General features: G+C 39.7%; 1 protein-coding gene across 6 annotated transcripts in view; it reads right to left on the bottom strand.

Moving 5' to 3' along the window:
• Window positions 1-23,043, bottom strand: part of RNASEH2B (ribonuclease H2 subunit B) — a 43,782-nt gene that overhangs the window by 16,714 nt on the left and 4,025 nt on the right. For 2 of the 6 annotated variants that reach the window (XM_035542633.2, XM_035542627.2), the window contains exons 2-6: window positions 14,613-14,684; window positions 11,536-11,643; window positions 8,649-8,725; window positions 5,955-6,075; window positions 711-775 (exon numbers count right to left, since the gene is read on the bottom strand). In XM_035542633.2, coding sequence (XP_035398526.1) covers window positions 711-775; window positions 5,955-6,075; window positions 8,649-8,725; window positions 11,536-11,643; window positions 14,613-14,684 — 443 coding nt within the window. The remainder of the gene's footprint in view (window positions 1-710; window positions 776-5,954; window positions 6,076-8,648; window positions 8,726-11,535; window positions 11,644-14,612; window positions 14,685-23,043) is intronic. The other 4 variants (XM_035542634.2, XM_035542628.2, XM_035542629.2 and 1 more) reach the window with 3 other exon arrangements.

Here is a 23,043-nt window from a genome sequence, read left to right as displayed (position 1 = left end):
TTCTGCTCATGTTGACTAATTTAAGGTTTCCCAGCCACATATGATGCATACAATCTTTTTCTACAAAGTAGCATCATAGTAGAGGCACATCTATGTGTAAAATTAGATATACCTTCTTTATATCAAAACACAGACAACACTGAACTTAGTCATAAGTTATTTCTTTTCAGCATACTGTACTGACTTCTTGAAGAGTGTGATGGGATTAGGATAGCAGCAACCGTATCAGGACCGTTATGAAAGACTCTGCCAAGACTTCATGAGGGATCACATTTACAGCACAAAACCAAGCTGGACTATCTGTCCAGCTTTAGGGCATGGCAGAATTTAAAAGTTGCAAGGAGAAACTCTTAAAGCCTTCCTCTGGTCCATTGGCAAAGCAGATAAGGCAAGAAATAAGCCCCTCACTTCGTGCAAAGCCTACAGAGCACAGCAATAAACTCAGCTTCAGCTTCTTCTCCTGCCTCCCCACTTCAAATCTCTTTCACACCAGCCCCATCAAAATGAGAAATGTAACAAACCTGCCATTTCTCTAATATCTCATCCCACTCCTGCATTCAGCAACTGTGGTGTGCTGTCTACCCTTCTTGCACAGGACATGTACTTTAACTGAGGGATGCCACATGGCTCAAATACAGATATGGACAAGCTAATCTGCATTTTCAATTTAAACATAAAGCAATTTAGAAAGCAAAATAGAAACATGATACCTTTTTCTTTAACCACTTCAATGTCTTCTCTTGGCTGTACTTGTGAAATTTCTGACTGCCAATCTCTGAGATAAAAACCAAGAAAGGGGAAGAAAGTCATGACTGGTTTAGATTGCATTTTCAATACACTTAAAATCTTCAGAGTTGTAGACAGAGCACGGAAGTTAATTTGCAGCTTGCACATGTTTGATATCAGGGCAAAAAGTTTCAAAAATATTGGAAACATGGAAAAATAAACAGACTGAGCTGATATGCACAAGTTTGAACAACCTAACAATCTTTAATTAGGCCCTAATCCAGCAAAGCTCATATTTTATTTATATATGGGTAATCTTGGGCTGCCTGAATTCAGTAAGGCTCTTCTCAAGCCCTTGTAATTTGCCAAACCTTCACTACCCTGTGTCACCAGACTGGTCATTGTAACTACACAGTTTGCAACATAAAACATTGTTTGCCTGACTGCAAAAAAACACACAAGCACCCACAACACAGTACCTTAAATCTTTGGTTTATGAATTCCAGCACCTAGTAGGGGGCCAGGAGAGTTGGGCAGGGAAGACAAACCATTTGCCCTTTCAATAATCTCTTTTCCTATCATTTCTCCGCTCTCATTTCACAGGGTGACTATTGCAGAAGTTTACTTCTATCCTCCTTTTGCGTACTTTAACACAGTGTCAAAGGAAAATAAAGAGCTAAAATAATGAAACACACTCCTAGTGGGAGGAAGTACATGATTCATTTATGATTTATTGAGCAACATAAATTAACTCGATGACATAAGAATTTCAAAAAGTGTTTCCCCTGTGATAACTAGGGTACCACGAACATATGTGAGTCAGGATGCTGAGGCAAAGGAGAGAGAAAATTGCAAAAGCTCATGGAAATTTCAGGATAAAAATTATTGAGCTTTAATTCACAGTGCTCCATTTTAGAAACAGAACAAAATGCCTAGTAAGATTACACAGGAGATTTCAGAGCCCACTGTGTTTGAATCTATTTCTTTAACAGGTATTTCAATAGCTTTTAATCTCCTGTATACCGTTCCCATAAATACATACATCTGTTTCATGTCATTTACTGACCCAGTATCATATTCCAGCACTAGGTTCATGGAGTTTCCTTCTCCCCTTGCAAACAACAACATTATTTATGATTGTTTCAGCATTTCCTTCTTTGGGGTTTATCTTGGCTCTTCCAAATTGCATACAAATATCTAACTATTATGTGCTCTTTGTGTATGCATGGTAGGGGGTACAGAGAGGTCGGGGAAAGCTGTTTACAAGATAAAGTTTAAGTCTATCTCAACACAACAGCTGTAGAAGAGTAAAATGCAAAAAATTCTTCAGAGGAAAAAGGAAAAAAATGCTAATATACACTTTGCTTCGTGAAGTTGATGAGTTGCAGGTAAAGTTGCAGCTGTGACATTACTGGCTGCAACCTTCAGGACTTTGAAGTTTCTAAATGGCTCTGAAAGAGAAGCAGCAGAAATTGGGGGAGACTGTCTGTATGCTTGAACCTGCTTCTCAAAGAGCTAACATGGTTTCAAAGAGCTAACATGGTTTGGGCCAAGCACAGTGAGTACGATTCACGGATTCCTCTCTTATCAGAGAAAGTTCGAGGAAGGGACATCCTCCTGCCACCATCCCCCAGCCCATGAAAAGTAATTCTAGTCCAGATTCCCAGGCAGACTCCCCCACAACAGCATGATTCAGAGTGACTCAGTTAGAGAAAGGAAACGTAGAACTGTGAAGCCATTTTCATTAAAACATGTGAAAAATAATTACGCTGAACCCTTCAGAGATCACTTTGTTTGAAAACATTTTGTGTGCTTGACAGTTTTGACTATTAAACTCTAGAAACTGACAATATTTGAGACCTCTGAAGAATTAAAGTGAGTTATGAAAGTCACAAACTGCTGACAAAAGGATTCAATATTGGAACGTGGATTTAACATGTGATGCACATTTGATATTGGTGAGAGTTAGCGACTATGTTTGATAATATGAGTATATATTGGAAAGCCTTTTGTTCCCTAATGTGTCTGGTGCCTATAAAACTGGTCTGAGACATCTGGAAAGATTGGGTTTGAGAAATACAGATGGAATATAAGTGGTTCTACAATTAAATAATATGTTCAGCGATCGGGTAATCGCTATGTAGACTTGGAAGTTTCCCTGATGTATTGTTGAGCAAACTGCCTAAAGCACATTTTAACATCCATTTTCTCAGTGTTTTCCATAACTCAGAAACTCATATGGCCCCTTTTTTCCTACCTTCTGGGAATACAAGCTTGGCAATATTACTTAGTTATTCTAATCAGGTAAGTTTTCTTGGCTCTTCATGTTAATCACATCAGACAAGATCACAGTGCAGTTTTTGCCTTGCAAAACGAAACAAAGAGTAACGCTCTAGAACTGGGAGTTCATAACCCTTTCCTAATCCTTCTCTATTGTACTTTTTATCCAATCTTTGAATTCATTAGCAAACAACCTGCCTCACCCAGATTCAGCAAGCTGTAACACACCCTTTCCCCAACTACTAAAGCAGGTAAATGGGAATTTAATCCAGCAAAATGAATTTTCAGTGCCCTTCAACACTGAGACCAGGGAAAGTGGAGTTTCTGCTAATTCAGTAAGTGTAAACTGTGAGTGGTCTAGGGTAAGAATTTGTTATACAGATGTTAAAAGTCTTAAGATTAAATTAAGAGTGAAATAATTATGTTGTTGGGTTCTGCCAAATGGATCAGAGTCGCAGAAGACCGAACACAACAGATACTTCTTGCCCTAAAGCCCTGCTCCTTAAATGAGAAAGGCTACATAGTAGACAAGTCTTAGAGCTAGAAAAGAGTACATTAGTCATAATATTGATATTTTTTACAGGCAATAAAAGAGATGTGAATATGAAACACATAGAAAGGGAATGAACAGAACGGTGACCTGTGCATGACAGGCAGGCAAGCACTGATGTGTCTGTTGCATAACTGTAGGTTTGGCGTTCTAAAAAAATGAAAGAAATCCTAAGAGCAAGGCCTCATGTTGTTACTTTCAACCCAACCCAAACACGAACAAGAAAAGCAGCAGCAGGTACACGTCCAAGATTATCACATACAGCCAGAGCGTGCAAGCACACACAGCATTAATATCGACAGCAATCCTTGTCCATTACGTTTCAAAACAAACAAACGAAAAAAACAGGAAATGAAAGTAACTTCTTGAGCAGTTAATATCATTTGCTGGCAAAATGTCCCAAACTGATTGGTGTACATAATACATTATGAAAAGCATCAATACAAAAACCAAAACCAAGCAGTAAAGAATTTTCACTACTATCTACCAATACAGTTTATCAAACAATGCTCTGGTGGACAACAACCGCAATTATGCTTTCAGAATGGATACAGAGGTTAGACTAAGATATAAGATCTTGTCTATGGCAAATCTATATACTTAGTTATTATTTTGCTGTTAAAAAGGAAACACTAATACCACCCAGAGGCAGCATTGCTGTTTGGAGGAAGTGCCTCTTCAGAAAAATAACGCTGGCTTTGCCCTATATTCCTGTGCAGAGTTCTTAGTTTGACAGTCAAGAGAATCTGGCAGGATTTTTCACCTTCTGAGACAGAAGGGCAGAAGTTTAGTATCCCCTCTCTCACCCCCTACCTCCTTAGCCAGTATTGGACAAGTTGTAGGGGACAGTAATTGCCTAGAAGTTTAATATTAGTTTTTACTGGAAGCATTTATCACTCCATGGGAAGGCAAAAGTGGTTTTGTAGTTCAGATACATCTGTCTTAAAGGAGCCTTCTTGAAAGTCAGAATTCACCCTAAGAAAAGGGTTGCTTGCTCCCACTGATACTGAATGTAACTCAATGCTTTCCGAAGGTTCTTTTGGAAATCCAGGACAGCACATAACTCCAACTACCCCAGTCCCAGCAAAACGTAACAATTGTCTCACTGCCCAGATTTCCTGCTGTCTTGTTAAAGTGATCATTTGCAATGGAAACACGTCCTGCCCTGAAGTTCAAATTGATTCTTTTGGGGAAGTAACTGCTCTGTGTTAATGCATATGTACCATATCATACAGGAAATTTTGAGCTTGTACATCTAAATCCTTCAGGAAAAGCTCACAGTACCCTATCTTGATGCTCTATGCAGCCTAAAAGAGGTCTGGCATTTTACTCAGCAGCGTTTTTCTTCTTCTATCACCCTTCCTCAGCCTATCTGTAGAGGAACAGCTAGATATTTCTTCTTATATATATATCAACAAGGGCAGGGTGCTTCATGAGAGCATATTCCTAATATTTCTGACTTTTAATCTGTGTACCTCTACTACTTGGAGGTGCTCTGTACACATAAAGGGTCATACAGTTAATGTTTTTTCACTTGGTGGTAGATTCAGTGTTCTCAAATTCCTGTACAGGTAGATCTCCACTATCAGAAAGTCAGCAAACAGAAGCATAATGCCCTTTATAGGACTGAACGTAAAAACTGAAGATTTGCATCTTTTGCAGGTCTGCCAAGCTGCGAAAATTATTATGTAATGCCCCTTTCTCTTCCCTAGAAAGTATATATTGTCCTCAAAATAAGAGCCCCCTGTACCAAAGGGAATTCTGGACAAAGCTTGAGGGCACTATGCATAGAATTGATACTTTGCTATTTTCTTCCATTCAGCTTTTCTCTCACATAGTTATGCATCCCAATCAAGGTATGCATGTAAAAAATAAAAATAAAATTAAGTCTTTAAACTTAATCCCACGATAAATTACGCAAAGCCAGAAAACTTGTGCTCTCCTATCTCAGCAGTATATTCTCTCTTCTTGAGCTTTGTTCTGCTTATTGTTTGAATGCTTTGCTACAAAGGGAAAAAAAAAGCCACATGGACATCGGTTTCACTTCTTCCACAGAAGACTATGCTACACTAAAGAAAGAGTTTAGGAAGAAATAAAACTTTTATCAAAAGGCAAAGAAAGTTCATAGCACGTAGCCATCTCTGATCAGTTTATCATTTTTATGCCACCAAGCTGGAAGACTGCACAACTATTTTAGAGTTACAGCAGATAATCTGAGATCCACATTCTACTATTCACAATACTGTAAAGAAGACTTTTAAGCCTAAACTTCTGCTTTTAAAATACAGCTTCATCCAGCACCTTAAGTAAAGTGAAAAACAGTACTTAAATCTATTTTGTAATGAAGTAACACTAATAAATCCAACCTTCCCTCCCTCCCCTGCCCAAATCTTTTCACCTTTTTCTTCCGTTACATGATGTATGGACTGTTTAACATCTGCACACTTCAGCAGCAACGGGCAATGAGGGTACTCTGAGTCTAGCACAACTTGATCCAGTGGCTGGAACTTTCCTTGCTGCTGAAAATACATCAAAGGAACAATAAAAGCATTATTACAATGTTAAGACATATACATATACGCATGTATAGAAATATATATGCATGCAATTGCCATAGTTTTAAAATAAAGTATTTAAAGAAGATCATATTTTGAACGGTACCACATGACACATTTAGAAACTGATTACAAAGCAAACTATAAATATTTACTTCAAAACAGTAAATATATGCAAAATGCTGAACTCTTCAATTACTGCACTAAAGAGCCCAAATTTAAAACAACATGGGGAGAAGCTAATGTGAAGTACAGCGAGATTTTTTGGAAGATGACATAAGACACAGTAGTCAGTGTGTGCCAATAGTGTTAGAGACCAAAACCTGTTGGATTAAACCCAGTGTCATAACTTCCATTCAAATTTTGCTTTTCCTTCCATAAAAGATAAATCTCAAAGGAGCAGGGCAGCTTCTGGAACACAGTATTAACCTTTCACCTCTGCAAAGTCAATTCCAGTTTGGCCACAGTATGCATATAAAGCGATTTTGGCACAACTTAAATAGCCCCACACATGACAGAACCATCAAACAGATCTTGTCGTTGCCAAACAATGCATAATCATTCAGCACAGTTTGGCACAACTGGCAGCCTTCTCTTTGGAAAGCTCCTTTAGCGCATCAGTACAAAGACTCAGTGAGTTCTCCATCCTTGGAGAGCGCAAGGTCTCAGGAGCCAAGGCTGAAGTCATTACAGCGGTCAGTATGAAAAAAGCACTTGGGTAAACTGTTTTCATTATTAATTAATCCTCTTACTAAACAGTCAGAGGCTTAATAAAAATAACCATCCACTGTTAAATAAGATTTAAAAAAAAAAAACACAAAACAATGAATTTCAATTTGTTTCTCTTGAAAATGAAAAGGTACAATTACAATGGCAAAAAGGTTATGAGGGGCAGAAATAAAGCTTCAATGAACTGTTTCCCATGGATAAGTTACCTGCACAAACCACTTTGTGTCCAGAAGCAAGACAGCCATGTTCACCTTGTGCAGCAACACAGAGCCTAAGCTAAGACTGGATAGGAGATGGCTCTGCTCAGGGACACTTAAGCAACCCTGCATCACACTGTCAAAACTGGAGGATGGTGCAAAGAATGATTCTACAATACTCAGGAGGTATCTTAATTACCTCCTCCTCACTTACTCATTAGTTCAAGCCAGAAGTGACTGTGCTGTATTCAAGTTGGCCTTGCTTGAGACATCTGCCACAAAATCCTCGAGACTTTACTTTACTGAAGAATACAGTAATTTAGGCAGGGCGCTGCAGGAATGCATTCGTCCTTAATTAGGAACCCATAACAGCTCTACGAACTTACCAGGCACCATGCCTCGTTTAGAAAACCCTTCCAGAACAACGTACCTAAGAAGCAAATGGCAGTACTGGATGCTTCCAATGCAGAGAAAACAGCAGCAACAGTCATCCTTTATTCAGGCTACCTCAGCACTCTGTCACATTGACACAGGAGATTTACTGTTTCCCTAATTTAAGTTTGGTTTATAAAGCTTTCAAAGGAGTGCTGAATTCAAACAGAGTGCAATACTGAGAGAAACAGCTCAACCATTCCTGTGCAATGACTTCTTCTGATGGGACACCCTAGAGCAGGAACAGACCACAGAACATCTGAACACATTGGCACACCCTACACCATAAATTATTTAGAAGTAATTGCATAACAATAGGTTACTATTACAAATGTCTAGTAGGACTTTATTTCTTCAACATACAAGAACAGTTTTCCTGCATTCTCCACCTGCAACCTAAAGCAGAAAATAGCAAGCCACTTGATAGGAAATGCTCTTAGAAGAAAACCTCTTAGGATGCATAAAGTGAAATTATTGACCCCATGAAATAAAAAACGAGGATTAACATTTTTATTTTATGCTCTCTTTTCACAGGCACATTACAAACTATAAATCAATAATATTGCCTAGGAGTTTTGATACACGTTGGATATTTAAGTAAGGTTTTGCAACACTCTAGATAAATTGATTAACCCATTTATTATTCATCTTTTGGATATTTGGTCATCCCTTTGCTATTGCATGATACACCAGCTCTACAAATACTGTTTGTAAAAAGGCAATGTTTCTTTTCAAGTTCAAACTGCCACAGAAATGTTTCTTTTTCATCTCCCATAGCATCCAAAATCATCTTTCTTTCTTCTCCTGTTTCTCAGAGTGATTCATCTACTCCTTAGGACGGGCTCTAGTTTGTTTTATTCTGATGACATCTATCATTTTAAATTCAATGGTTCAAGGATCGGTTCTCACAAAAGGACAAAAGATTCTCTGCTTCTCGTACAGAGGGGATTAGGTTTTGTTCAGATTGCAAGCTGACTCCTGGAATATACTTCACTGGCCAAAAAAAAATTGGTGAAAACAGAAGTATGTCTAGGGTGGACATCTCTGTTTTAAAAGCAAATTAAATTTCCCATAATATGGAAGTCCCTGTTGGTAAAATTAACATAACTTCTGCAGAAAACGAAGACAGAACTAATGCTTTCTCCTGAGAATTCCAGTGAAAAAATTAAGCGGGCGTACCTCCTTGTCTGCCTTTATGAGGTAATAAAGTATCAGGAATAAGGGGTCCATCGGCGTCACGAACAGCAGGCGCCCATCTAAGTGACAGATATACAAAAGTAAGTTTAGTACCAAGAGGCATGAGTATATTGCTTGGCCATTTTTTAGGATGTTTGTCAGGACCGTGGGCAAGAAGAGTATATTTTTTTATGTTAAGTAATCCAGTATTTCAGTAAAATGGGCAAGAAAATAGTATTTGTGATTTTATGTTAAAAATATAGAGAGCTCAATTCTCAACTCTGCCAAACAAAAGCACAAGCTCTGTTGCAGGTCTTCTGGCTTCAAGCACTCTCAATTTTCCCTTTTTCTGGACTGTAATAAAAACAGCAAAATTAAAGCTGCCCTCTATTGGCAGATTTGGGTGTAACAGAATCTTGTTCTGGGATACCAGATAGACCCAGAATACTCCACTCCCAACACCATGCAAGAAAACACCATGCTGGCAGCAGAGGATGGCCGTGCAAGAAATAATTTCAAGAGATAGTTAAGTTAGAGCTGTGTTTCATTTGTAAGGGGAGAATCTGCACATAGTCTCCTAATAGAACAAAATACACTGCAACAGATCAGAAAATGTTTCTGTGTGTTTTATTCAAAATTACAAAGGAAGAACTTGGTCTCTCCTTGAAGCAGACACCTCTGCCCATATGAAGCCCATTGCAGGACAACAGCTCAGTCAGTCTTTCTGTATAATCGTAGATAATTGGAAATAAAGAAATTCACTAATTAGAGATAATAATTGATGTCAACTTGACATTAATTAGCAAACCAAAGGCAAATAAATGTAATTCTTTTTTAATTCACGTGATTAAGATATTTTTTTTAAAAGGAAATCTTATTGCAATGGCCCTAAGGCTAACAAAAGATAGGGTGGGAAGGTGGTTTGGTCAAAGCTCATACCCAATCTAGCATCTGCACTGTTAACATGATGCATTATGGTGTGAAGTCCCTACAATACATCTGTATAACCAAATCAGCCTGGGGATCCAGTTCACATTTATCTCAAAGCTAATTTCAACTCTTCTTTCCAGAGAGAGTACCAACGACATGGCTATTATGGGACTATTTGTACGGCTTCTGACAAGCCTCAAGAATCCTAAATGAACCCCTGGCTGGAGCAGAATGGGCTCTTACACTGTACTCTGTCATCCTCCTTTTGCAATTCTGTAATCAGAAGATAAACCTAGAGGTGACAGCCTCAAAACGTGGTTCTAGTATTGTGTGAGCTGTGTAAGACAAACAAACATAAGGCAACTTGCATTTATATCAAAATGATACAGATCAACCCATGCAAGCAGAACCAAGACAAGTCTAGGGCATTCAGGGTCAAAACATTTCTCCAGCTATGTGAGTTTGTAAGCTGGTACTGTCACATGCTAAGACCCTGGAAGAAAACTACCGAGATCACAAGGGAATACATTTCCCTGACAAGAACCAGGCAAAGACAGCTCTTAATCTCAACTCCACAGCCGTTAGCTGTGGAAAGTATCTGGACTACTTACTCATAAAGCTGAAAGTTTTGATAATAAAATTGGAGACAAAAAACACTAGCCACTTTCTTAAAGTTTCAATTTAAATGCTCTCAACTGTACCTCCAGGAAGAGTATTTTTATTTGTTCTAAGGAGTTTTGACTCACTGTAGGTGTGTCAAGACCTCTGTCCTTCTCTGCAGATAATAATGAGATGATTTGCTTTAACTGCAAACACACAACTTTTTTGTGTTGTTTTTCATCTGACCATCTCAGAGATGCAGCAGCCCAAACATGCGGGAAAAAAAAATCCCCCCTTTATATTTTAAATGAAACTGAAGCAATTGCTTCTGAAGGCAAGTGTTTCCAAAGGGCCAAAGCAGAGGTTAGAAAAAGAAAGGGGAGAATACAACATGGATGTAATTGGGAACAGGGAGCAGACCCAGTCTTTTGGCTCCCCCCCAGATGGAGCAAGGAAAAGCTCACAGACATACTGTTTGCATTGCTATACGCACCTGCAAAATATGTTTAAAAAATAACACGCATATGGGATATTACCATTAAAGAAGGCATATGTCTGCCTTGTCTGAGGTTGTTTATTTATTTATTATTATAAATGCTCTTTTTTTTTCTTGTTGAAAATGGACAAAAAGGGTATGCCTTCATCTCCTGAACTGATACTTATTGTATGGTCTATGGACGTCCTGGGAGAGAAACACTACCCCAATGACACCCTTATTGACACAGGATCGTTAAAGCTGTCACGAGTGGTTATATAAGTTTCTTTCTCATTTTTAGAAATATCATGGACTATGATATTATAGATGATCTCACTTCAGACAAAACACTGAAACGGCACCTTCGGACAGCAGCCGTATCCCTGAGATCACAACACTCACACAGAGGACTACAGAGGTAATTAAAAGAAAACAAGACCATGCATTCCAACACTTGGAGCTCTAACACGCTGCTCTGCTTAGCTAGCTCAGGCCTTCCAGCCCTTTTTCCCTGCTGTAGGATAAGACATATTTTACTTACACTGAGGACTTTCTGGTCTGATTGACAAGGCAAGCTAAGTATTTTATGGCACTTCAGTTTAAATACAATTGAATGACTCCCCCGCCCAGCTATACCCTTCCTCAAAGACAAACGAACATCTGTCTAATTGAGGCTGCCAAAGGCAGCCTTTTAAAGAGAGACCACAAAGCCCCTAGCCCTGGTTAAATCCAGATGGCAAACGAGTGTGTCAGAAGGTGGGGATGTGATGCAGCATGCCTCAAACAACTAGGAGAAACACCTGTAAATTTACTAGAAGAGAGAGGGAAGGTGTCTGTTTATGAACATTAGTTACAGTTGGGGGAAGGATATGTTATATTACTCACCTTGTTGAACAGTCTCACCTATAAACCAGGAACGATATTCTTCATGAAAAGCTTTAACTTCAAACAGCTGCTGTGCACCACTATTGAATAAGTAAAGGGTTGCTTCCCCTGTCAAAAGAGAAATCTGGTTTGTGTTTGTAAGCTTTCACAAAAATCAAAAGAATACCCAATACATCTGAAGAATGTGCCTTATATACATACACACACAAACATACACACATTCTACATAAACTCACTACAAAGAAAGCTCAGACAAAGAAAACTATTATATACAGATGTTCGTTTACCAGCTCTATAAACCAAACTGAATTTGAATCAATAAATAAGATGTGTGAATAGTTCATCTTACAACACAAAGCCTTTGATCCAATCCCAAATCAAAATCACTCAAGAAATTAGCTTTTGTCTGTACTGAAGGGGGAAGGTGGAAAACCAGAAAATTTCCTTTCCCTCTCTCATGCTTGTTCCCAAGACATTAGATGCAGGGTTAGGGGAACAAAACTCTCAAACCTTCAAGCGACAATTTGAAATCTTTTGTGTGTGTGTGTGTGCATCAAAATGGACAACAGATAACTCAGTATGGTTAGACAAACAAGGTTAACAAGGAAGTTAAAAGGAGCTGCCTCAACGTGCCCACCATAATCTTGACAGTTTGAAAAGGGAAAGAAAAGCTTTATTTTGAGCCACCTCATAGCACAGCTCTGCTGTTTCTAGGTTCTAATGAGAAGGTGACAAATGTGTTACAAACAGAATTGGCATTTTCTGTGTCTCAAACAAGAAGTCAACAGAACTACAGAAGGGGCCACTGACATCCAGTTAGTTGAGTCTGTTGGCTGGACTAGTCCTGTCCTGGTTATCTGTGCATCTTCGAGAGACAACATCAACTACAACCTGGCGGTCCTGCTCAAAACACAGAAATTGCAAAGCTCCACTGACTTGCAGATCATATGCTGGCTCAAGAAAGTGTCAATGCAAGCCCTTGCAAGCTGATGTCAGCACTACTGTTTCCGGCCTGATGAGATTCCTAGGTGCAGAGGAAGGTCAGCTAAAATGGGCAGATGCATCTTTTCCCAAAAATGACTGATGATGCTTTTTTTTCCCCCCTTTATCCAAGAGGCTGACCAAATGTTTAACCTCACCTAAGGATACAGTTTCAATTCTCTGATAATCATTCTTTTGGAGAGGGGAGGAGAGGAGTGAACAGTAAATATAAGGGGGAGCAGAGGTTTCAATCATTACCATGTGCTTCTTAACAAGGGTCTACACCATAGTTTGATCAGTGCCAGACATCAGACTATTCATGGAAGTGTTCGTTGAACAGCTTAAAGACTCCTACCAGCGAGCATGCTTGCCAAATGCGGTGGAGAGCTAGGAAATGTCGGGAAAGAGACCATTCCTACTGCATAACTTCAGCTCCTTATTTTATTTCTTTACATTAAAAGGACAGTCACCACGGGTTCCCAACTATGTCATTAGAGAGAATCTCCAGGAGATGGAGAGAGAAGCTAAGTAGCTCTCTTTCTAACTTTGCCACTTCAATTAGTTGATTAAGTCTTGTGGCACGGGTACTCCCCTTCTTTTAATTTAAAACTTTGAAAAATACTTCTTGTAGGACTTCTGAATTACAGGCTGAAACACTAGTTTATAGTCTTTGTATGGGATAGAAATTTTGTCCTTTTTAACCTGACTACAAAAAGGACCATGCATACTTTTATTTAATAAAGTGGTTAGCATGACTATCCACAGCGTGCTGAGTCCTTCAGTGGGTATTTATCCAATATCTGGCATCAACAATTCATTCATTAGACCCAGACATAAGGAAAAGACATTATTAGGGTGTTCTCAGTCCTTCCATTTTCAAACCTTATACTTATAATAGGCTACATAACTGAAAGTTTATGCATGTCTATAAATAAGCTTCTGTAAATTCTAAAGGAACACACCCAGGCTTTTGGTCAAATCATTGTACTTTAGGTTTTCCCCAGAAACCTTTCCCAAGATCTCTGATTCTACAAGCTAAATAGTTCTCTTCTTCCACAGAGAAAAGCAAATTAATATCTACTCTTTTTAAAACATAATAAATTACAAAGCCAATATAATACAGCAGGTGGAAAATTTCTCTGGCTGTATATTCTCACTGTAAACCTGAGCAATCAAAAAACAAGTACCCTGATGAGAATAAATGATTTCACATTCTGTATCTATTGTTTTTAAATTACTTTTTCAAGTAGAAATTAGAGTACTGTGGTATTAAAATGTACCTGAAGACTTTAGTTACAAATATATATAAAAGTGAATGGTGAATTTCAAAAACAAAAGTATATAATTTAGAAAACAACCTGGTGAAAAGAGAAAAAACAAGCACCAGACATGTTTTTTAAACAAAACATGCTAACCATAACCAAGGCTTGCTGCAGATTTCTGCTGCAGTATCTTATACCGCAATTATTACGTTACTCATATAGAAATAACAAATCCTTGACAAAAATGGCAATCTGACTAGAAGAAAGTAACTGTGTGTGGGACGGTGGTGTCATTATATCACCTGCATCTGCTGGTCTTTCCAACGGATTTTGAATTCAAAGTGCCTCGTCATCTATTAATGGGAAAAGAGACACCACCACTTGGACCAAGGAAACAAGAAAATTAGATTTAAAAATGTAAAGACTCAAAAAGCTTGGTAAGTATAATTGAATCACTTCTTCTGACCCTGCCTATTTATTTTACAGCATAAGATGAACGGTATGAAGCCTAAATTTGGATTAAAAAAAAAAGCCCAAGCTCAACACCCAACACTGCAAGTTCCCCAAAACTAATGCACTTAAAAACACAACTTAAATTACACCTCTTTTTTGTGCTGCCAATATTCCTGATGAATAAACATTTCAACCAATTAAAATTATAAAAGAAATCCTAAATGTTTGCAAAGCATTAACTATCTGGCATCACCAGCAGTATCTTTGGCACATAAGACTTACATTATCATCACTATTTCAGCTTGCAAAACACGAATCATTTGGTAGTGGAGGGAATCAACCAGAACATTAACAGGCTCATGTCACTATTCCGAAACTTGCCTGTGCTTGGACTGCGTAGTCTTGTAAACATAGGTTCGCTGTCAGGTGTCTTAGGGGGGTCGGTAGCAGCCTCTGTGGGGAGAAAGGAAAAAAGTTATAAACTTGTAAATTGAGAAGCATTTCACGTTCTGCCACGCTTCTCCAAGACGTTCAGAATTAATTGGATTGACACTTTTTGAAAGCTCACATATTTTCTGCCTAAAAAGCTATATGCCTCAGCCCAAATTCACCCTACCCGATCAAGGCACCTAAATTATGATTCCAGACTTCCTGGCACTCCCTATTTGCCATGGGAAAGATATGCACCTGGGGATGATTTAGGTTTTGAAAACCACTTTCCCCCAGAGAGCCTCAGGCAACAGAGCTCCCAAGTTTGACATCTCAGTTAAGTGAGATGAACTGATGTGTTACCCCGATTAGTCTCAATGACAAAGAGAATGCTTTGGTAAATTAGACCAAGCATGGTGTGGACATTAAAAAGTTAAAAGTGCACAAGGTAAAATATTTGTAGGAACAAACAGTGGTCTTCTTTCGGGAACTAAGATTATGCAGCAATATGGGGCAGGAATTGTCTGAGTGGTTGTTACTTATGTGAAAAATATGCACCCTTGTTTAACTGTTATATATAATCTTGAAAAACAAAGAGTGCGTTTCGTTCTCCCCACAGGAAAAAGAAGCTGAGAGAATACAGCGCCTCTGGCTTAGGCTCCTGACAGTTGTTCTCTTTTCTGTGTTTTTAAGCAAAAAAGTCAGACAAAAAGCAGAGCCACAAAAGTACAATTTTTCAGTGAAATTTAAAAAAAAAATAGAAAGGAAACAGCTCCCACAATGATGCTGATTCTAGTCTGAAAAAAATGTCTATAAGGATCCCCAGTTAAGTGTATTCTATCCAAGTTCTCTTCATTGGGAAAGTCTAAGTTATATGTATGAAACCAACTTCCCACATCTGAGCGAAGAGCAACACGACAGCATCATCCTTCTTAGCCCGCAGACTGCCAGTTCTGTCCCAATTCCTCTCACAAAGGCATTCATCAGAGCAAGGAAAATTGCTAAAGCATTTCACATACACAACCAGCATCCAGCCCCCAGAGAACGGACTGACAGGGACCAGGATGATGCTTGGGTTATGGTGCTGCTGCAGGAAGCGGAGAGTTTTGGTAGTATCCAGGAGGCTTGCTGAGACAGAGACAGCACAGTCCTTTTCCATAAAAAACACGGAGGTAGGAACCTCAAACACATTCAGAAATCGGTGTCCACTCTGGCTGAAAGCCTGTCCCCAGCACCTCAGGAAAGGACAGGTAGACTTCTCACAGGCTGTTCACAGGGACCTCAGTTGCAAAAAAGGCCCAGGTAACCCTCATCTTTCTCATCTACACCTCCAAAGAGAAACTGTCCACAGGAAGACATAAGCAGGGCTTAAAAAGCAAGTAAGTGTATTTTGTGGTGAAGTATTGGAAGACAACGGTTCCTAGAGCTGTTTGAAGAATTTGCCGCTATTTTCCTCCCCTGAATTTTCAGTTGAGTCTTCAGGTGGCTTGAAAAAGTGCTTGAAAAAGTTTCAATATACGTTAGGGATTTTTAATGGAAAAAAAAGTCTGTATTTGCTAACCAGACTTACTGCATATGCTGATACATAAACACACACGGTTGTCAAGCTACATTTGTCCTGGCAAAGGAGAACTTCAAATTTCTAAAGCCGTGTATATTTCAATTTTTGACTGCAGTTTAACATTGGTGTATTTTTTGTTACTTTTTAAAACACTACAGTGATTAATGACAGTGAAAGAAACACACTGCATGTGTTTACTTTGATGTGTTTCACATGAACATGTTAAAATATACACACTAAATGTGAGTTTCAAAATTTGAAACAAAAAGCAAAGCAAAACAAAACAAAACAAAAAAAGCGAAGGAGCTTTTAGCGCTCACTTGCTCTGCTTTCTTCATGCATAGATTTATGAACACTGGGAAGGCGTCCAGCTGAGCCTGAAGTTGCATCGTGTATAACGCGAACAATTAAGTAGACAACCCTTCCTAATGGAGCTGGTTTTAATGAAGTTTGCAGCTTTATCCGGTAGATCTGTTCCTTTCCCAATCTTCTAGTGCCACGCTGGGTTCATCCATCTCCACGAAGCCTGGGAGATGCCTGCAGCGACCCCGCTGCCTCCCAACCCTGGATAACCACCTTCTATCACTGAGGGCCACCCCATGCCATCACCCTCTGCCCTGACGGATTCCCCTTTATCTACCCTGGGTCCCCACAGGAAGGGAAGCACAGCTCTACCCCTTTTAGCTCTGCATTCCTCCGGAGGAACTGCATGGCAGGCAGCTGCCCATGCCAGTTAACCCCTAAAGAAGAGGCCAAGTTCCAGTCCCAGCATCTCGTGCCCACGGGATCAGAGCAAACACCCCGTTCTCCCCACAGCTGCTGCAGAAGGCAGCTTACCATAAGGGACGCACGTGTGCAAACACAAAAAGAAGGGAAGGTGTGGGCAAAGGCAAAAGTGGTTTGTTTTTTTTTTGTTTTAAACCTTGGGATTTCTTCAAAATGCATTCAATACCCCACTCCATTTCCACGGGCAGATGAAGTATATTTTGTTACAGATTGGCTCGATTAGATGTCAAGTTGGCAGATAAAAAGAGGCAATTGGGAGAATGCCTGCTTGGAAAACTGGATGCAATAGTAACGTGGCCTTACGGACGAAGAAGGCCCTATTTATCTGAATTTAAACACTTCGTGGCTAGTAAAACGCTGAGCAAGGGATTCTTGAAGTTAGGTGTCCAAACGCTTTCTTGTGTGTGTTCTGGCCTTCAGCCAGGAAAGGTAACTGGATTTCTTTAATGTCATTACATTTATCAGTCCTCGTATTTGGGCAAGGATCTCTTCTAGCTAAGTAAATAAAGACTTCTTTAAAAGCAGTTCTGCAGTGATTTTCTAGCAAAACTAAGAGTTAAACTAGGCGTTTTGGAGTTTTGAATTTTAAGATTCACAACCAGATAAGCAATAATCTTACAGAAAATACGCAGACAAAAAGGACATTACAGGAAAAGCTTTTTTGTTAAATCCTAATGGAAAACATCAGGTGATTGCCACTACACTTACTCCAACAGCTTCTGTAGCTCAGCTCTGAGAAACCTGTTCCTCTACTGGAATAACAAGTGAGAGAGATGAGACCTTTCTGACTGTTATGTTCTCTACCAACTGCAGCTGTACGCGGCAGGTAACACACAGGGAGCACAGGTCAGCGTAGTGATAGATGTGTCAGTACAGCACACTGTTCTCCTAGGACAATGTTCACTGCAAGGATACAAAAAACAGACACACAGGTATGGAGGGCCTGATTAATCCTGTCCCAGGGAGGCATCTGAATTAGCTAGCCACTCTCTAAAGTGCCAGATGCTTCCAGGAGGCAGCTGAACCCCCCTACAGCCTGCCCCATCCCTGGGAGCACACTCCCGTCTGCCTCAACCTTTCCGACACCTCCAGCAACCCGGGTGAGGCAGCGCCGCTGCTGCGCCAGTGGAGGGAGTTCTGAGTTAAGCACAGCGCGGGACAATGAAACACCAGCACCACGCTGTTAAGTAGGTATACTTTGCTTAAGTTATTTATAGGCCACTGCTCGTTCACGATCGACCAAGTCACACAAAGCCCACCTAAAAATGTGGGCGATACATCCAGCAGTTGTACTGGGGTCTACAGAGGGAACGCCAGAACCCTGAAGGTGAGATGAAGAGACTACAAAGCCTTCAATTACACAAAAAGAGAAAAGCCTATCGTATTTTGTGGAGGCCAGACGTACAACCAGGCAAATTCTGTAAAGTGTATAAACAGAACAAAGTGAAAATGAAGTGGCTGTCAAAGGATTTCTAGCAATAAGTTATTCCACAATGGATAGATATGTGGCATTAACAAATCTGGCCATCAAAAAAAAAAAGGCTAGCCGGTACTGCAACATGAATAAACTGGAAAAGAACATAAAACTTCCACTAAGATCTATGAAACTGTTAGAAATGATGCAAGGTCTATTCACCTTTTTTTTCCAAAATTGCTTATGGAATACTGTATATAACAGACTAATATCAAGTTATATGGAATTCCCATGCAAAAAGCTGCCAGCCAAGCAAGCAAAAGGCTGTAAATATCTGTCAATTGCGTAAGAGGAAAAAACCCTTTGAGAGCACAAATTTCCCCACCACCACCACCCTGCAAAAAAACAGGATCATTTAAAAGTCTGGAAATATAAAGTTAAGATTTCATTTAAAAACAGATATTAAACCACATGTCACCTACACGAGTCTTTTCCATTCCCTTCTGAACTTCTAGTCATGCAAAAAAGGTGTGTCAGATGGAGACATGATGATGATGGAGTTCATTTAATGGACATTTTATGGAAGCCTTTAAACTATATAGTCTAGGGGTGCAGATATGTTAGATCTGATAACTGTTTATTTTTACATTCTTTTTAGAACCAGTTAACCCTGAAGTAAACTGCTTTAATTCAGTGCCTGCTCCAATGCTATATAAACCAAGTGTCCTCTGTCCTGCAGTGCACCCTAAAAAAAAGGCCAATGAAAAGTAATTAATAAATCCAGGGCTTTTTATCGAACAAGCTTTTAAAAAAATTGTAAGTTACAAGATAATTATGTATTAGCATAATGAATCAATTCAGGTACGCACAGACTGAGGATGCAGTCCCATGAATGGCTTCCAGTGACCAAAGATCACAGGTCATTAAAAAATGCAGTCCTGAGCTCCCCACCTCTGCTGCTTTCTCTCCATTAAAACCAGCAATTCTGTGCCTTGTGGCAAGCCAGCTCTGTTCACTGACCTAGATGAGCAGAAACAAGCCACAAAAAAGTCTTCATTTTCATCCAAATCAGTAAATATTGCCCCCACCATGTGGTTACATGATCACCAGAACAGAGGGACAGAACCTGTGGCAACAGCAGCAGACGCCACAGAAAATCACCTACTCCATACGAGACAATGGGCTCTTTGGTCAGCTTAGGCTAATTAGAAAACTAGATCATATCCGATTTACAGAGGTGGGAAAGCAACAGATGAGCACAAGGTATCTTTGCTTCCTTGGCTGACAATGCTCCCTGGAGGGCACTAAATGGCACACAGCTCTATTACCGCTGCAAACAGCCTCCCTTCCACATGCCTACACAGGAGGCACGGCTTCACACTTGAACGCACTTCATTTTTGGAAATCTTACCTTAGTTTTTACTCAGTTACAATAGTTTGATGTCACCTCACTCCCTCACCCTCTCGACCATACATAGTACTGGCTTCAGCAAGGGGATTTCTGCGATGCCTGTCGTAAAAGCTAGGATGGCAATCAGTTTAGTAATTATAATATATACTATTTGATGCCTTGAGCAAATAATGTTTAATGTGGTACAATTTATACCCCTTAGACCCTTTTTGGCTCCTACTTCACCTGCAAATACTGTGGTAAAAACAAAACAAAACTTACTGAGAAGCAAAAATGGCACTAAGTTTTTTATCTTGAACAAAACTTGACACAGAAATACTACCAGATGGCTCAAGTAGTCTTCTGCCCCAGTACACAGCCAAGCAACTGCGCTTAATATTAAGACTTCTGCCTAAGAGCATCCTTTAACGTCACCTAATGCTGGCACAGATCACTTCTTAAGCCAAAAACACATGCTTATAGACTCACTGGCAACAATGGAGATCACTAATTCAGCTGTTACTGAAATCTCGATGTTAGGCAGATCATCCAGAGGAGGCTGAGCTGAATGAAGGAAAAGTCAATCTTGAGAAGTTCGAAAACAGGTTATCACTTGAAAGGATAAAAACTTCAGACTTCCCTTCTCAATATTTATAGGGTCAACACTGGTGCAGCTGTATTACTGGCTGAATCAGCCCTATTCCCATGTGCAGAGAGGCCTAAGTTGGCATAAGTTGGTCTCTTCCAAGCCAGATGGCAGAAAGCAGAAGTAGGAGATGGTGTTACACATTAAAACATCTCTTTTCAGTTACTTTATTTGCTATGCTTCCTTCTGGCTCCTTAGCTTGCCAGTTATATCTGCTCTATACACAGCTGAGCTCAGTATGCCTTTTAAGAGATGACATGCAAAAAAACAGTGCAAATCACCTGCGGGCAAAAGGCTTTGTTCAGGAGATGCAAATGCCAGTTTAGGGAGAGGTTAAGTAAAATATGCCCGCAGAGTGCTGACTTCTACAATAAGTGTATCCACGCTCACTTTATTAAGAAGGTAGATAAATACGGGCACGTATACTTACAGTATCTTTCTGATGTTTCAAGTCAGCTGCTTAAAAACACACATTTTTAATTACAAACATTATTTCCAAGTTCTTTATCTGAATCGTTCTGGAAGTATTAACGTTCAAATGTCCTGCTCAATTTTGGCATTCGCTACAACTGCTGAAATAAGCTTTCTAACAGTCCAGCACAGCGGTCTGTTTTGCAGCAGATACTCTGAATTTATTTCTTTAACGCTAAATAAAAGCATGTATCGAAGTGTTTTTAAGCACAAGGTAAGAGAATGGAAAACAATAAAAAAAAAACACTGCCTACTTCAGATGTTAAAGCAAACTACGTTTATGCACTATATATTCAACAGCTTCTTTTGATATGACATCTTCTCTCAATATGACCCCAAATTTTCAAGTCAAATGCTTCCTCTGTTGTTGCATGGAGACAAAAGTTCCTTAGTCTCATTTGAAAGAAAGGAGAATTAATTTAATGCATGCTGATGCCCTATGGTTTGGCATCACAGTCCATTTATTTCTGCCTCCATCTGACTTTTGGCATATGAGATTTGTTCGAAGAGCTTGCCAAGTCTCATGTGAAACTGCTCCTTTTATTTTTAAATAAGTAATTCCTAAAAATAATAGGATTGTTAAGTTTCCCTCCCTTCTTGCTATCCTTCCAGTGCCATTAAAATGGCAGTTCCCATAAAATAATAAAAAAGCTAATCAATTTGCTGTTTAAGAAAACAACAGACCGAAAAAATGTAGTCTTCTAAACTTGTCTAGCTCAGAAAAATAGAGGTGGAAATTAATCTTCAGCTCACAGCTAACCCCTACTTCTTTTACTAATACAGAACAAATGAAATACAGGGCTCTTAACCTTGGCTGCTGAGTGGAATGCCAAACTTAGAAAACTGTCTTCAATTCCTGACCTTTTTGCTAAAACCAGCGAAGGATATAAATAGTATCAGCTCCGACATAACACCTATCCCAGAGAAACTGTACTGAAAAGAGACTGCCCTTCACACCCGTCCTGCTAGGCAGCTAGTGGGAGAGGTTGGTCGCTGTCGGTATGACCAGTTTGAGGCCATTATATACGATATTTTGTTATACAGAGCCCAGGTGAGATCTGTCACACACCGTGATTTCACCACGGTATCTGAAAGTTTTCCAGATCCCTACTCTTGTAAACCTACCGTTAGGTGGGGTCTCGATATTATTTTTTTCTAAAAAATCATTTCTAGTCCTTATAATTTTCAGAGAAAACATTGACAATGGTAGCTCCATGGGCTCTGTGAAACAAACAGAAATATCCTATATGTGTATTACAAAAGCACCTCATTGGTTCAGGTGATACGATTTGAAATAAAACACAACATAAACATAAATACTCAGTAAACACAGAATCTCTTCTACAAAAGCCCAGCATTAACAACCTTCTAGCTATGAAACAGATGGGCTCTAATCCTCAGGAGCCACTTCTTTTCCCTTGGACCCACTCAGTAGATCAATACAACAGGAAGCCTGTATAGGAAGCTCTGCATTCTCAAGAGTAAGTGGAGGGTGTGGATACACACACAATAAAACATCACAGATTATCCAACTGCTATGAGAAATGCAGAAGAGCATAATCTGCAAACTCAGACACCCACCAGTGAAGTCCACGTGGGTCATTCGGGACTTACAAACACCGTGGTGCCTCTGTACCACGATTCCTCCAGTGCTCCAGATTCTGGAGGTCTTCTTAACGGTCGACGTCAACTACCCCGAACAAAGCAAGTTCAGATCCAGATTTCCAGCCAAGCTAATAAAATCCCCTGGAACGTGGAACACAGCACAGAAACACCCATGTGGGTCTGTGCAGAGCCAGCTCGGTTCCATCAGGACTTATTAGTTCAGACACTGAAAGCAGCTGCACTGCAAAGCTGGTTCTGGAAACAGCAGAGATGTGTTAACATGGCACAGCACTTGAACCAATAAACTGTGCTAGTGCTGAGCAGAGTCTGCTCTAGGCCAAATCTGGTGCCTGTGTATCCACAGAATAGTTAATCTGCAACTGGAGAAACTGCCTGAAGGGTTGGCTCTATTTTGAGCCCAGCATGCAGAGCTCTACCCCTACCTGCACGCCCAAGTCTTCTGTCCTCACCCAATTTTATGTCCTCATCACCTCACTCCATCTGACCAAC

Source organism: Cygnus atratus, chromosome 1 (genome assembly GCF_013377495.2).
Source record: "Cygnus atratus isolate AKBS03 ecotype Queensland, Australia chromosome 1, CAtr_DNAZoo_HiC_assembly, whole genome shotgun sequence".
NCBI lineage: Eukaryota > Metazoa > Chordata > Aves > Anseriformes > Anatidae > Cygnus > Cygnus atratus.
The sequence above is the reverse complement of the archived record's forward strand: the minus strand, read 5'-3'. Positions and strand labels throughout refer to the sequence as shown.